Below are 15,270 nucleotides of genomic sequence, written 5' to 3'. Positions count from 1 at the left end.
TTTGCGCCAACTTTAACATTTTGCAATAACTTTTGCTATATTGAAGATAGCAACTTCATATTTGGCATGCATGTGTAGCTCATGAAGCTGCACATTTTGAGTGGTGAAAGGTCAAGGTCATTCTTCAAGGTCAAAGGTCAAATATATGTGGTCAAAATCGCTCATTTTATGAATACTTTTGCAATATTGAAGATCGCAACTTGATATTTGGCATGCATGTGTATCTCATGGAGCTGGACATTTTGAGTGGTGAAAGGTCAAGGTCAAGATCATCCTTCAAGGTCAGAGGTCAAATATATGTGGCCCAAATCGCTTATTTTGTAAATTCTTTTGCAATATTAAAGATAGCAACTTGATATTTGGCATGCATGTGCATCTCATGGAGCAGCACATTTTGAGTGGTGAAAGGTCAAGGTCAAGATCATCCTTCAAGGTCAGAGGTCAAATATATGTGGCCCAAATAGCTTATTTTATGAATACTTTTGCAATATTGAAGATAGCAACTTGATATTTGGCATGCATGTGTATCTCATGGAGCTGCACATTTTGAGTGGTGAAAGGTCAAGGTCATCCTTCACAAGGTCAAGGTCATCCTTCAAGGTCAAACATCATATAGGGGGACATTGTGTTTAATTTTATTCTTGATTTTTTTACTGGAGCTTTTAAAATCCAATGTTTACATTTATCAATATAAAGCATTGAATACCGGAATAAACCCCCTTTGGAAGAAACCCCCTTCCCTAAAAACGGCATAGCGGAACAAACCCCCTTTCATATTTTGCATACACGGAATAAACTCCCTTCCATAGCGGAAGAAACCCCCTTCCCTAATAACGCCATAGTGGAACAAACCCCCTTCAAGTTTTTAGAAAATGCGGAATAAACCCCCTTCCGAAGTGGTATCCAAAATCCATTTTCAAAGTGTTATGCGCATCTAACAGCATATGCTACGTTTTAAACTGAGTGTGTATCGCAACCGTTGTTTATTTTTTTGTGTTTTCACTTCATATATACTTATATTTATTAATGCAGCATCAACATATCAAAACAATATCCCGGAAAAAGAAAATTAATGCATTGGAATAAAAACCGTACTTTCGTTCTGACAATTGACGAAATGACTCGATGTACAACGTGAATCTTAATTTAGTTTAAGTGCAGATTCATTCATACGACACACAGACACAATTTGTTATACGGATTTTTTCGGGACATTACTGGACAGTATATTGACATTTTAATTATTTTTTCAGCTTCAACTCAATTTAACAGTGAACCAAAGCGCATAATATCACTTTAAATGAATGTGCGAATATCGGATGAAAGAATTGTACCAGCCTTTTGTTCACAAGTTGTTAATGATACACATTAACTGTGAATCTCAATTCAACAGTGAAAAGTGCGCATAATATCACTTTAAAAGAAGGTGCGAAAAACTGATTAAAGAAGTGTACCGGTCGTTAGTTCATAGGTTGTTAATTCGTCTGTTTAATAAAATGAAGGTGTGAAAGTTTATTTCCAAACTGCTTTGTGCTGATTAAAAAAGTGTACAGGCAGTTTGTTAACAACTTGATAATGCTTAGATGGTCGTGTGAATTTTACTTGCATTCGTTAAACTGAGATTATAGGAGTTTTATATGTGTTATATTGTACTATATTGATAAAAATATGTTACAATAACCCAACATAGGCAAGTTTTTATTTTACGTTGAAGACGAATTTAATAAAATGCAGAAACAAAAAATTAGCGCCCCGCGCCGATCGTGACGACGATATTACGTACATATTTACCTACAATAACCGAAGCATTTGTCTTTTTATTAAGATCGGAGTAACTGTTCCTGTGTCGTAAGAATTGCTAGCGTATTACAAAATATTTTACAAAAACTTGCATAATTCTTTCTTTATGGAAGGCCGGTTTGTTCCGCTATGGAAGGGTGTTAATTCCGCATATGCAAAACTAGCGAGGGGGTTTATTCCGGATATGCAAAATATGAAAGAGGGTTTATTCCGCTATGCCGTTTTTTGGGAAGGGGGTTTCTTCCGAAGGGGGTTTCTTCCGTACACCTAAAGCATTTAATGACAAGCTTCAAAATATGCCAAAATCTGTGAAAAGGCCCCTTTAAAGAATTGTTTTTGTTAAAATTTCGGAAATGCTTTCCGTTTGTGCACGTATAGCTTGCCAATAATTACATATCAACATGTTACGTGTAATTTGATTTTGACTATTTTAGTGACTGCCATGTAGAGTTGATAATTACTTTATTTATTATAAAAGATCTGTTAATTGGTAATTAGTTTCTGTTTAAGTCAAATTAGAGTTTCTTTATTTACCAATTAACCTAATTATATCAAATTATATCGTCGTCTTATCGAGTAGATGAGAGTGTGAATATTTGTTTTGATTGTAATAGAAAATACCGACATAAGTGAGAAGATGCGTTCAAATACCATCTGTTCTGTTATGTGTAAATAAATGTAAACAACAAATTCTCCATTTTATTTGATAAAGAAAATTCATGTAGACATCAAATTCTCCATATTATTCGATATAGTAAATGGATGTAGACATCACATTCTCCATCATTATTTCGTAAGAAAACAAGCGTTTTATTTGTATTGTTATACGGCACATGTACAATAAATAGACACACATATACATGTATAACAAAATCATACTTATAACATAATCAGTATTTAAATGCATGTTTATAATATTAATAATTAAAAACTCGTCAGCGTTGTTACTTTGTTCATTATTTTCCGAAAACCATATGTTTGGTCGTATCTGAAATAAAAGAGTAAAACAGTTTTTAAAAAGTTAGATGTGAAATTATGACTTGTTAAATTCACCGCGATTTCTTAACAACACTTCTTATCGATGCTTTATAAATTTGATATACATTGTATTTGCTCAATGCACAACATTATTGTAAAACAATAAGTAAATGGATATTTACCATAATATTACGATTTCTTTTTTTACGTTATTTTACATACAGTTAATGTTTCAAAATGAACTTGTTATTGAACAAAGAACAGGTATACAAATAGTCACTCACCAACATGACAACTGATCTTTTCGCATGACTATGATATTAAAATATCGTGGAATTTAATACTTAACTGAGCATGTCTCGAATTTGTACATGTACATTTATTCGATCCAATACATGTAACAAAAGAAACAGGAAATCACAAAAATAGTCTGATATCAAATAACATGTACATGTAAAATGTATTTATGTTATTATTAGCGAGCTATATATGTACACAAACGAGCAAGGGTTTTCAAAAGGTTAACACAAAACAAATCTTTAATTAAGAACAACAAGGGAAACTTCATGCAGAAACAATTGAAACAAAACCTGAAGCATGAAATGCAAACTATACTTACGCTCGATGTAAGACATGTCAGTGATTCTGTAAAGAGGGCAAACACGAGAGAAAATAGTTGAACTCTGATTTTATTATGAAGTGCATGTAATACATGTACATACAAAGTTTAAAAAACAACATTATACGATCTGCAATGTGAATGAACATGTACATTTCGATACTGCAGACCGTACATTTGTATAATGTTGTTGTTGCACATGTATTTCACCACGAACCACCTAGACCGCGGTGGTCCACCGTGAGATCAATTTCCCGATAACGCCGAGACTGACACCGCAATTCGCCACGGCGAAATCACCGTGTTCAACGGTGTATCGTGGTGAGATAGTAATTGTCCACTCTGGGCTGAATCACAGTGATGGGATGTGGATGGCAGAAATTGCGCTAGACATAGTGTATAAGCTATGTAATGTATGACTGACTGTTAGAAGCTTTGCCCTGCATCACTGACTGTAGTATAAGCTATGCCCTTTATGACTGACTGTATTATAAGCTAATTTTCCTGTATGACTGACTTATTGTAAGCTTTCTCCTGTATAACTGACTGTATTATGAGCTATTTCCTGTATAAATTACTGTATTATAAGCTTTGTCCTGTATGACTGACTGTTTTATTAGCTTAGTCCTGCATGACTGACTGTATGATAAGCAATGTCCTGCATTACTGACTGTATAATAGGCATTGTCCGATATGAACTACTGTATTATAAGCAATGTCTTGTATGACTTGTATTATTATCTTTGTTTTTTATTAATTACTTATTATAAGCTTTTTCGTGTATGACTGACTGTATTATAAGCTTTGTAGTGTACGACTTACTGTATTATAAGCTTTGTAGTGTATGACTTACTGACTGACTTTATTATAAGCTATGTCCTGTATTACTGACTGTATCAAAAGCTATGTCCTTTATGACTTACTGTATTATAAGCTTTGCCCTGTATGACTGACTGTATTATAAGCTTTGCCCTGTATGACTAACTGTTCTTTAAGCTTTGTCATGTATGACTGACTGTACTATAATCTTCGTCAGGTTTGACTGACTGTATTATAAGCTTTGTCCTGTAATACTGATTGTGTTATAAGCTTTGCCCTTAATGACATACTGTATTATAAGCTATTTCCTGTTTGACTGACTGTATAATAAGCTGTGCCCTGTATGACATACTGTATTATAAGCTTTGTCCTGTATGACTGACTGTTTTAACAGCTTTGGCCTGTATGACTGACTGTATTATTCGCTTTGTCCTTTGTGACTGACTGTATTATAAGCTGTGTCCTGTATGACTGACTTTGTGACTATTATTTTAGTGAGAGAGGTGTAGACCGGTCTGAGCAGATGAGAGGCTCCCTACACTACTTGTTTGATGCTGTCATGCCATTCCTTCAGGTAATGCTTTTTGAATATACCGCAACAGATAAGCATAAAATGAAATAGCTAGTAATTAGCAAAAAATGCCAGATGTCAATGGACTCTTGCAGTTGCTTTATTTGGGTAAATATCCATGTGTACCATATATATAGACTATTGTCTGACCTGATTACTGCAAAAGGTTATGCAGTTGAAATAATGAATTAATGTATTGAAATGTTTTGTTTTGTATTATATTTCAAGAACAACTGTATAATGTAATTGTTATGTGAGAATTATGATAATCTGATTGCATTTGGAAATTTTATTTAAACTGAATGAAATAATAGAATGTTCATACCTCAGTATTTCACATGCAAATTTGGTCAAACAATACAAGTTCGATGATAATCCGATTGAATTTGGAAATTTCATTCTAGCTCAATTTAATAATAGGAAGTTCTACCTCAGTATATCACATGCAAATTTTGGATCAAGCAATACAATTTCCCAGCAATACAGTGTGTGTTTTTATGCCCCCTTCGAAGAAGAGGGGGTATATTGCTTTGCACATGTCGGTCGGTCTGTCGGTCGGTCGGTCCGTCCACCAGGTGGTTTACGGATTATTACTCAAGAACGCTTTGGCTAAGGGTCATGAAACTTCATAGGTACATTGATCATGACTCGCAGATGACCCCTATTGATTTTGAGGTCACTAGGTCAAGGTCACGGTGACCCGAAATAGTAAAATGGTTTCCGGATGATAACTCAAGAACGTTTAGGCCTAGGATCATGAAACATGATAGGTAGATTGATTATGACTCACAGATGACCCCTATTGATTTTCAGGTCACTAGGTCAAAGGTCAAGGTCACGGTGACCCGAAATAGTAAAATGGTTTCTGGATGATAACTCAAGAACGCTTATGCCTAGGATCATGAAACTTGATAGGTACATTGATCATGACTCGCAGATGACTGCTATTGATTTTCAGGTCACTAGGTCAAAGGTCAAGGTCACGGTGACCCGAAATAGTAAAATGGTTTCCCGATGATAACTCAAGAACACTTATGCCTAGGATCATAAAACTTGATAGGTAGATTGATCATGACTCGCAGTTGACCCCTATTGATTTTGAGGTCACTATATCAAAGGTCAAGGTCACAGTGACCTGAAATAGTAAAATGGTTTCTGGATGATAACTCAAGAATGCTAATGGCTACGATCATGAAACTTCATAGGTACATTGATCATGACTCGCAGATGACCCCTATTGATTTTGAGGTTACTAGGTCAAAGGTCAAGGTCATGGTGACATGAAATAGTAAAATGGTTTCCGGATGATAACTCAAGAACGCTTATGCCTAGGATCATGAAACTTTGTAGGTACATTGATCATGACTCGCAGATGACCCATTCTGATTTTCAGGTCACTAGGTCAAAGGTCAAGGTCACGGTGACCCGAAATAGTAAAATGGTTTTCTGGATGATAACTCAAGAACACTTATGCCTAGGATCATGAAACTTGATAGGTAGATTGATCATGGCTCGCAGTTGACCCCTATTGATTTTCAGGTCACTATATCAAAGGTCAAGGTCATGGTGACCTGAAATAGTAAAATGGTTTCCGGATGATAACTCAAGAACGCTAATGGCTACGATCATGAAACTTCATAGGTACATTGATCATGACTCGCAGATGACCCCTATTGATTTTGAGGTTACTAGGTCAAAGGTCAAGGTCATGGTGACCCGAAATAGTAAAATGTTTTCCAGATGATAACTCAAGAACGCTTATGCCTAGGATCATGAAACTTCGTAGGTACATTGATCATGACTCGCAGATGACCCCTATTGATTTTCAGGTCACTAGGTCAAAGGTCAAGGTCACGGTGACCCGAAATAGTAAAATGGTTTCCGGATGATAACTTAAGTTAGGCTAGGATCATGAAACTTCATAGGTACATTGATCATGACTGGCAGATGACCCCTATTGATTTTCAGGTCACTAGGTCAAAGGTCAAGGTCACAGTGACAAAAAACATATTCACAAAATGGCTGTCACTACAACGGACAGCCCATATGGTGGTCATGCATGTTTTACAAACAGCCCTTGTTTGTGTTCAAATTTGGATCCAGTAGGAGGGCCCATTTCCAATGGAAAAAAGCATATATTTTTCTCAAATGGGACCTTTTAAAACGGAATTGAATGTTTCGAAAAAAGAAAACTTTTTTTAATGAATCTAAGCATGTCATGCATCACTGAATCCAGCTCTAAAAATTGGACCTAAGAAAATATAATATTGAAATCACTTTGATCAGTCTGCGAAATAAGCGCAAGCCCGGCAGCCTGGGCGTGTAAATTCTAGCTCGGTTCTATTAAAATTGACATATGGTACGCCTGTCGGGCCAGTAGAAATTCCGTGTATCAATATTGTTTACATTTTTAAGTTTGATAAACGTCATTATTTGTGAGTACTTCGCGAAGATTTCCGACAGAACTTCGTTCAACTTCACCTCAAATACGAGATTTAAACGCGTTCCGATTGGTCCATACATTCATTTTTGAGTCGTAAACCAGGCCACGTGGTGAACAATTTAGACTGGTTATTTACTATTGGCACACGTCATGCTGATATGTTTATTTATGTATACTGTCGAAGTAAACCAATCGACGTCCGCTGCTTGCATTTCCGGAATAAATATCGTTTTACTTTGTAACCTTGTGTGTGTGTTTATTTCTAAAGTTGTAAGTCTCTACGCGTGTAAGGCTGCATAATGCTTAAATACATAGCTGGAGCGAAGCCTGGCAAGAAACTGCCCACAACTGATCGTAAGTCAACAAATGGCTATGCAAAATCACGGAAACGTGAATGTCAAGAAAAGTGTTTAAAAATCAGTGATGAAGGAGAAGCTACTTCTGTAAGACAGAGTTTAAAAAGCTATGCTTAAAAACACAACATAAGAAAAAAGTCAATATGTATGATAAAAGTATGCCATCTATGCCTTCACTTGTCAAGTAAACTTCTGGAAAACAACTATCGGGTTGCTTGTTTTACAGGATATCGTTTCTGACGAAGAGGATCTCCAGGATGGCAGTGATGATGAGATGACCGAAGATGTTGTTTATCACATGTTAAAGAGTTATGATTAATAAAGGACATAATTACCATGACTTGTTATATTGTGTTGCAATTGTTTTTGCAATAGGCTTTACAGTTAACATACCCTGGATACAATTTTGTTTTTTAATAGATTATCTGCTTTTGAAAGATGAAACCCTTTAGCAGGATGTATATTTTAACAAATTTACTTTGGGCTAGTAATTTTGCTGCTGGGCTACTTGTCTTCACCATTCCCGTAGCCCGAATGGCTAGTGGATAAAATGAACTATTGTGAAGACTGTTTGATTATCAATGTTTAAGTATAAGTACATGTAAGCAAAAAAACAACAGCATCAATTTCCCAATTTTAAGTCAAAAGGGTGCGATATTACCCAATACAAAGGGACCCGGCCCCATTCCCACAATGGTCAAAAAACACACTGCAATAGTGCATGGATATTCTTGACTGATGGTGGCTGTTTTCAGGTGTTTTGTCGCAACTACTACCAGCCAGATCTGGCCAGCCACCCCTCAGAGCCCGCCAACATTGATTTGCTGGCAAAGAAGTTTGAGGTACCAACCAGTTAATGCACCATCAAATCTTGAAAGAATAACCCTTTACCACTTGGATTGTTATTTGCACTTAATTGTTAGTCCTTTAGAAAAATATATCTAATTGAATACCTTTTTTTTTTACTAGATTCAAGTTTTAAAGGCTTCATTTCCAACCCTTAGATACTGATGAGCAGCAAACAGCATAACACCTGAACAGACTGTGAGTTGCTGTTCGCACATTGCCATTTTCACTTTGTTTCTAAGTGGGAAAGGGTTAAATTATCTGTTAAACTTTTGAGACTTTACTTTGGATTGATCCCACAAACGGATCATCCTTAAGATTCTTTCCTGGACACCAAGTACTGGTTTTTCCAAGGAAATATATTTAGTTCTGATGTGTAATATTTTATTGATTAGGGTTTAAAGAACACATGTAAGGAATATAGATGGCAAGCTTATTTTTTCAGAACTCATTAATCAAACTTCTTTCACTGCAGGCATTTACCATATGGGTTAATGAACCAGTCAAATTTGTGCACTGAAGTTGCCACGCTTATATGGTGTGATAGATAAAATTCTTACCTCTCCATGTCTCTCAAAGTGGTAATACAATGTAGTCTTTGTATTGAAATTGTTTTTTCTTTAATCAGTTGTTTATTGTCTAAATCAGTTTATCTGGTTGATCCGCGCTATGGGAAAACCAGCCAAAACTCTTGCAGTGCTGGAACGGAATTGGTGAGGCCTTTGCAAACAGTTTGGATCCAGATGAGATGCCACAGAACATGGCGTCTCATCAGGACCCAAACTGTTTGCTATTCTGATAGTATTCTTTGAAAAATAATCAAAGAAAAGCTAATTTTAGAAATTAAGCAGACGACATATTAGCAGACTACAAAATTTCCCAGCATGCAAAGGGTTAATGCATGTGGTTTAAAGTATCGTCCCAGATTAGCCTTCACAATCTGCACACGCATTACGACACGTTCCTACTTTTATAGAATTTTTCTTTAAAGGAAGTCTCTTCTAAACAAAAACCCAGTCTAGACAGAAAGTGTTTGTCCCTGATTTGCTGAAGTGGACTGCACTTATAGTCTGGGTGGACACTTGATGCACATGGATTTAGTCCGTTTTTTTCTAATTGTGAAAATCTTGTATGTGTAATCCTAAGTTATAATCATATGTTGAGTGGAAAATCTTTGTATCATAGATCGTTGTGAGATGTTTATAAACCTATGTGGAGTTTTAGTTCCCATTGGCAATATTCTATTTATTATGTGGCTAATAAGGAATTGTTTGAACCAAGGTTATCCTAGTTCAAGTGCAGTAACAAATTTATCTGTTAGTCCATTTATGCCTAGTGAACTCTCCCATCCTTCTAAAGTGGATCGATTTATTTCCAAAATTAGGAATGTCTAGTAATATTATTTCTATATTTAGATTATTTCTTACAGAAAATTTCTTTAAGCATCATGCGGCGTCTCATCTGGGTCTACGCTGTTTGCCAAGGCCTTTTTCTAGACGCTAGGCATAAATGGGTTAATGTTTTAGTCCCCAGTTCTCTCTGCTTATTCTTCCCACGACAGTCTGTTTAACCGTTAAGCCCTATGTGCACTTTTCTTATTTTTCCTACTCTACCATGTTTAGCAGTTTCCCCCAAGATCTCTATTCTTCATCTTTGATTTCTGCCATGTTTAGCGGTTGAGTCCACTTTGCTTATTTTTCTGACTTTAATATTTTTAACAGTTGGCACCAAGATCAATCTGCTAATTTCTCACTCTGCCATGTTTAACAGTTTGGCTACAAATACACTTTGCTAATTATCCCCGCCAAAGGCGGAGGGATATTGTTCTGGCGTTGTCCGTTCTTCCGTCCGTCCGTCTTTCTGTCCGTCCGTCCAGCACTTTTGTGTCCGGAGCCATATCTTGGAAGTGCTTTGGCGGATTTCATTGAAACTTGGTTTGAGAATATATATGGATAAGAGGATGATGCACGCCATGCACGCCAAATGGCATTGTACACCAGCTGTAAATAACAGAGTTTTGACCCTTTGTATCTTAAAAAAATGCTTTTTTTGTGTCCGGAGCCATATCTTGGAAGTGCTTTGGCGGGTTTTCACTGAAACTTGGTATGAGTATATATATTGATAAGAGGATGATGCATGCCAAATGGCATTGTACACCATTGGATAATAACGGAGTAATGGCCCTTTGTATCTTGAAAAAATTCTATTTTTGTGTGTCCGGAGCCATATCTTGGAAGTGCTTTGACAGATTTAATTGAAACTTGGTATGAGTATATAAAATGATAAAAAGATGATGTTGGCTTTGTCCATCGGTCCAGAAATATTTGTGTCCAGAAGTATTTTGACGAGGTTATTAATTCTACCAATTTGCTTGTTCTTCCCACTATGGCCATGCTGAACAGTTTGGCCCCCCAGTTCCTATTTTAAATTATTATATCTCTGGCATTTTAAACAGCTTGGCTACATGTTCCTTTGCTTATTTTTCACATTCTTTTATATCAAACTGTTTGCTCCCAACATCACTCTGCTAATTTTCAACTCTGCCATGTTTGACCCTTAGTTTTTTTCTCATTCGCCTATCTCTCGCATATTAGACAGTTTAGTCCCAGGTTATTTTTCTTATTTGTCTATCTCTTGCATGTTAAACAGTTTTACCTCAATGTCCCTTTTTCAAAGTCTTCTATCTCTGCCATGTTTTATAGTTTTTCTCCAAATTTTTTCTAATTCTTCTATCTCTTACATTTTTGACACTTTTGCCTCAAGATCACTGCTAATTGTCCACTCTGCCATGTGAACAGTTTTACAGCCCCATGTTTAACATTTCAATAGCCCCATGTTTAACAGTTTAATAGCCCCATGTTTAACAGTTTAACAGCCCCATGTTTAACAGTTTAACAGCCCCATGTTTAACAATTTAATAGCCCCATGTTTAACAATTTAATAGCCCCATGTTTAACAGTTTAATAGCCCCATGTTAACGATTCAATAGCCCCATGTTTAACAGTTGTATAGCCCCATGTTTAACAGTTTAATAGCCCCATGTTTAACAGTTTAATAGCCCATGTTTAACAATTTAATAGCCTCATGTTAAACAGTTTAATAGCTCCATGTTTAACAGTTTAACAGCCCCATGTTTAACAGTTTAACAGCTCCATGTTTAACAATTTAATAGCCCCATGTTTAACAATTTTATAGCCCCATGTTTAACAGTTTAATAGCCCCATGTTTAACAATTCAAAAGCCCCATGTTTAACAGTTTAATAGCCCCATGTTTAACAGTTTAATAGCCCCATGTTTAACAATTCAATAGCCCCATGTTTAACAATTTAATAGCCCCGTGTTTAACAGTTTAATAGCCCCATGTTTAACAGTTTAATAGCCCCATGTTTAACAATCCAATAGCCCCATGTTTAACAGTTTAACAGCCCCATGTTTAACAGTGTAATAGCCCAATGTTTACCAGTTTAACAGCCCCATGTTTTAACAGTTTAATAGCCCCATGTTTAACAGTTTAAAAGCCCCATGTTTAACAGTTTAATAGCCCCATATTTAACAGTTTAATAGCCCCACGTTTAACAGTTTAAAAGCCCCATGCTTAACAGTTTTACAGCCCCATGTTTAACAGATTAGACCCACAAATCCTTTTTCTTATTCTTCTATCTCTATGCCATGTTAACAGTTATTCTCAAGTTCACTGTTCCTATTCTTCCCTCTCTTTCATGATTAGCTGTTTAGCACTGAGTTCACTTTGTTTATTCTTCGCATTTTGAACAGTTAACCAGCCGCATGTTTAACAGTTTGTCCCAATGTACACTAGCTACTTCTCTCCTTGTCCACCAGATGTTCCTGAACGTGTTGTCGCCCCTGGTGAGTATCGAGCATCAGATGCAGAGCCTGGTGTCATGCATAAGTGTGCTGTTCTCTGCGCTCAACACTCGACACAGAGGAGATGGGGGCGTTCCAAGAGAAATACGGAAATGGGGTCAACTGTCAGGATGTCAGGAGTGAAGCTCGCAAGGTAATTGAAAAGGGTTGGAAATAAATAGGGATCAATTCTGTGGTATTTTGTATCAGTGAAAAGCAGTAAAAGTGGGAGTTTTTCTGCACTTTTTTTCAGCAATAGCGTTAATTTTTTTTTAATGAAGCAGAAAATGTGTTGGGGTTTCTGTGGCACTGAAATTTAAGGCCCTAATTCATGCCCCAATTGACATGACGCCTTATCAGTGATCGCTTCGCCCACTTAATCACGTGGCTCAGCGTGAAGAAAACCTAGACAAGCTTACACCTAAATGGCTTCTTTGCCTATCGACTACATATAGATTTACGGCGATATTCTGGATGATTTTATGGACTTGTTTAACACCATATTACACTTGTAAAGGGGTTTGTTGCCATTTAGTTATTCTGCAAATGCAAACATATACGATTAAAGAGAACATCAGCTATTTATAACGGGTAAATGGGTACATTAAACACGCTCTCAAAAGCTTATGCGCTTACCGAAATCGAACCCGTTATTACCTGTAATGGTGGTATTTGCAATAAAATAAAACTTCACCCGTATTTACCCGTGTTATTAACAAAATTATTACCGAAACATTCCCCCCTACCCGTGTATTTGACACGAAACAGCGCTTTATAACTGGGTATTCGGTGAAGTTTTACGCGCTTTCTGACGCCGGGTGGGTACCCTCAATCCCACATGTTATTGCGTATAAAAGTGATATTAATCATATTAAACATTGCTTATGGGACATTTATCAATCACTCTAATTTAAAGCGCAAAAACAACACAGTAAGTTTGAACATGGTCTGATATAAAATTAGCGTTGTACGAAATGGAATATGGTCAGGCTATTATAAATTAATAAGGCTACCAATATCAGACGCTTGCGCAGGGTACCCGACTTCCCCGAAGTTACTGCAATTTATTGGTTAACTAATATCAGTAATAATTACTCTTTTACAATAGCATTTATCGATACGTTTTTATTAAAATAATAACAAAATGGTTTTCACTTGTTTCTGACACACACAGAAACAGCGATTTTTAACGGGTATTTCGTAAAGTTACACAATTGGGTACCAAAATTCTCATTATTTTACATGCACACGTGACAGAATACATAGTAATAATGCTTAGTTATTGCTTATATGACATTTCAAGTTTGTGAAATAAATGGTATAGATTTAATTCATCTAACTTATCTTTCTGGATACCAAATGTCAGAGTTGCATTAACCCTTTTACACCGTCTTTGCCATATTTCATTTCCTTTTTTTAATCCAAACAAAAATAAACGAAACTCGTTTAAAAAATGAGATCTAGGCATTCGAGCTCCTCGATCTCTTACACTTCTCAAGATCTTTTTTCGGCTTTGGAAAAAGGAATAAATTCAATGTCAACAACTAATCTGTCAGGATATCGATTGTCCGAGTTACATTATCCCCATTGACACCGTTTAACCATTTTTAATCGTTTTTTTAAAGAGGAAAACAAAAGAAACTCGGAATAAAAGTGAACCTAAACATGTAGCTTGTCTAGAAAATGGCGGACAGGTCGTTGCTAACGAGTGCGCCCAATTAATCGATTGCTGATTGGTGGATCAATTTTAGTGGGCGGAGCGATCATAGATAAGGCGTCATGTCAATTAAGAATTAAGAAAGTGATAAATTCTCAATTAGCATTAATGATTGTGTTTCCATTGACAGGTTTGTCCTTGCTGAAAAGTGTTGGCGCTGCAGACATTCGCTTTTTGGTTGCAACTGATTTTATTTTATTTTTATCTTGAATCCTTTAATTTAAGCTATTAATCTCGCCCCTGTGCAAGCCTTGGTCAGATTATTTATTGGAGTATTTAAAACATTATATACAGCGTAATATTCCACATAGCATCATATATATGAGTCTCACTCTGTAAAAAAGGGGCTTAATGCATGTAAATAAAGTGTCATCCCGGATTAGCCGGGGCAGTCTGCACAGGCAAATCAGGGACAAACACTTTCCTTTGAAATAGATTTTCTCTAAATTGAGACTTTCTTTAAATGAAAAATACAATAAAAGCGGACAGTTATGCACAGGCATTAAACCCCGTTTTCCCAGGGCAAGGCTAAGTACAATTTTTACGTGTCTCTGCCCCACAGCTATGAGGAATGCTACGAGGGAGAGGAAGACATTCAACCGCCAAACTGAACGTACTTGCCGAAAACATGAAACTGGCTTATGGTGGGGTAAATGATGTGGCAGACACAGATTGGCTATCCGAGCCATGCCCGTAAGTGGTTATGTTTAAATTATTACTTTTTATAGCCGCCAAAGCGGAATGATATAGAATTGGCTTGTATGTCTGTCGGTCTGTCCATCTGTCCGTCTGTCACACAATTAACTTTTTGCAGGGGATTTTAATAACATAAGATTGCTTTTTTTCTACAGAGCCTATCCTAAGCAGCATACTTGCAGTTGAGAACTCATCCTATGCTGTGAGATTAACATCTCTTATTTCTAGACTCTGTTGTTGCTATGGTTATAGCCTACTCGGAGGTGGAAGGTTGATGAGGAGCTTCCCCTGGGCCAGAGTTCCAAGCTCACATCAACATCTTCATCAAACCTGAGGAAACCGATCCTGATGAGAAGTACAAGCTGGCTGAGAAAATTGTCAAATGCTCTCTCGTATGTTGCCTGTTCTTTTTATTCCATGCTTTAGTTGTTAGCTCAAATTATAAAATAACTAAAAATCTCTAATCATTTTGGAGTCAGGCCAGATTTTTTTATAATTATACATTTTGTCAGAAATACATCAAGGGATTTCATTAATACTTGATACATTTTTTTTTACATA

At 36.4% G+C, this 15,270-nt stretch overlaps 1 protein-coding gene across 1 annotated transcript in view; it reads left to right on the top strand.

Annotated features, from left to right (window-relative positions):
• The window catches only part of LOC127849995 (inositol 1,4,5-trisphosphate receptor type 1-like), a 162,446-nt gene extending 147,822 nt beyond the window's left edge, over positions 1–14,624 (top strand). The window contains 5 exon segments of the mRNA XM_052382729.1: positions 4,712–4,790; positions 8,342–8,428; positions 12,273–12,359; positions 12,361–12,450; positions 14,535–14,624. Coding sequence (XP_052238689.1) covers positions 4,712–4,790; positions 8,342–8,428; positions 12,273–12,359; positions 12,361–12,450; positions 14,535–14,624 — 433 coding nt within the window.
• Positions 14,625–15,270: the final 646 nt, after the last annotated feature.

Source organism: Dreissena polymorpha, chromosome 11 (genome assembly GCF_020536995.1).
Source record: "Dreissena polymorpha isolate Duluth1 chromosome 11, UMN_Dpol_1.0, whole genome shotgun sequence".
Taxonomy (NCBI): domain Eukaryota; kingdom Metazoa; phylum Mollusca; class Bivalvia; order Myida; family Dreissenidae; genus Dreissena; species Dreissena polymorpha.
Note: the sequence above shows the minus strand (reverse complement) of the source record. Positions and strands in the feature narration are given on the sequence as shown.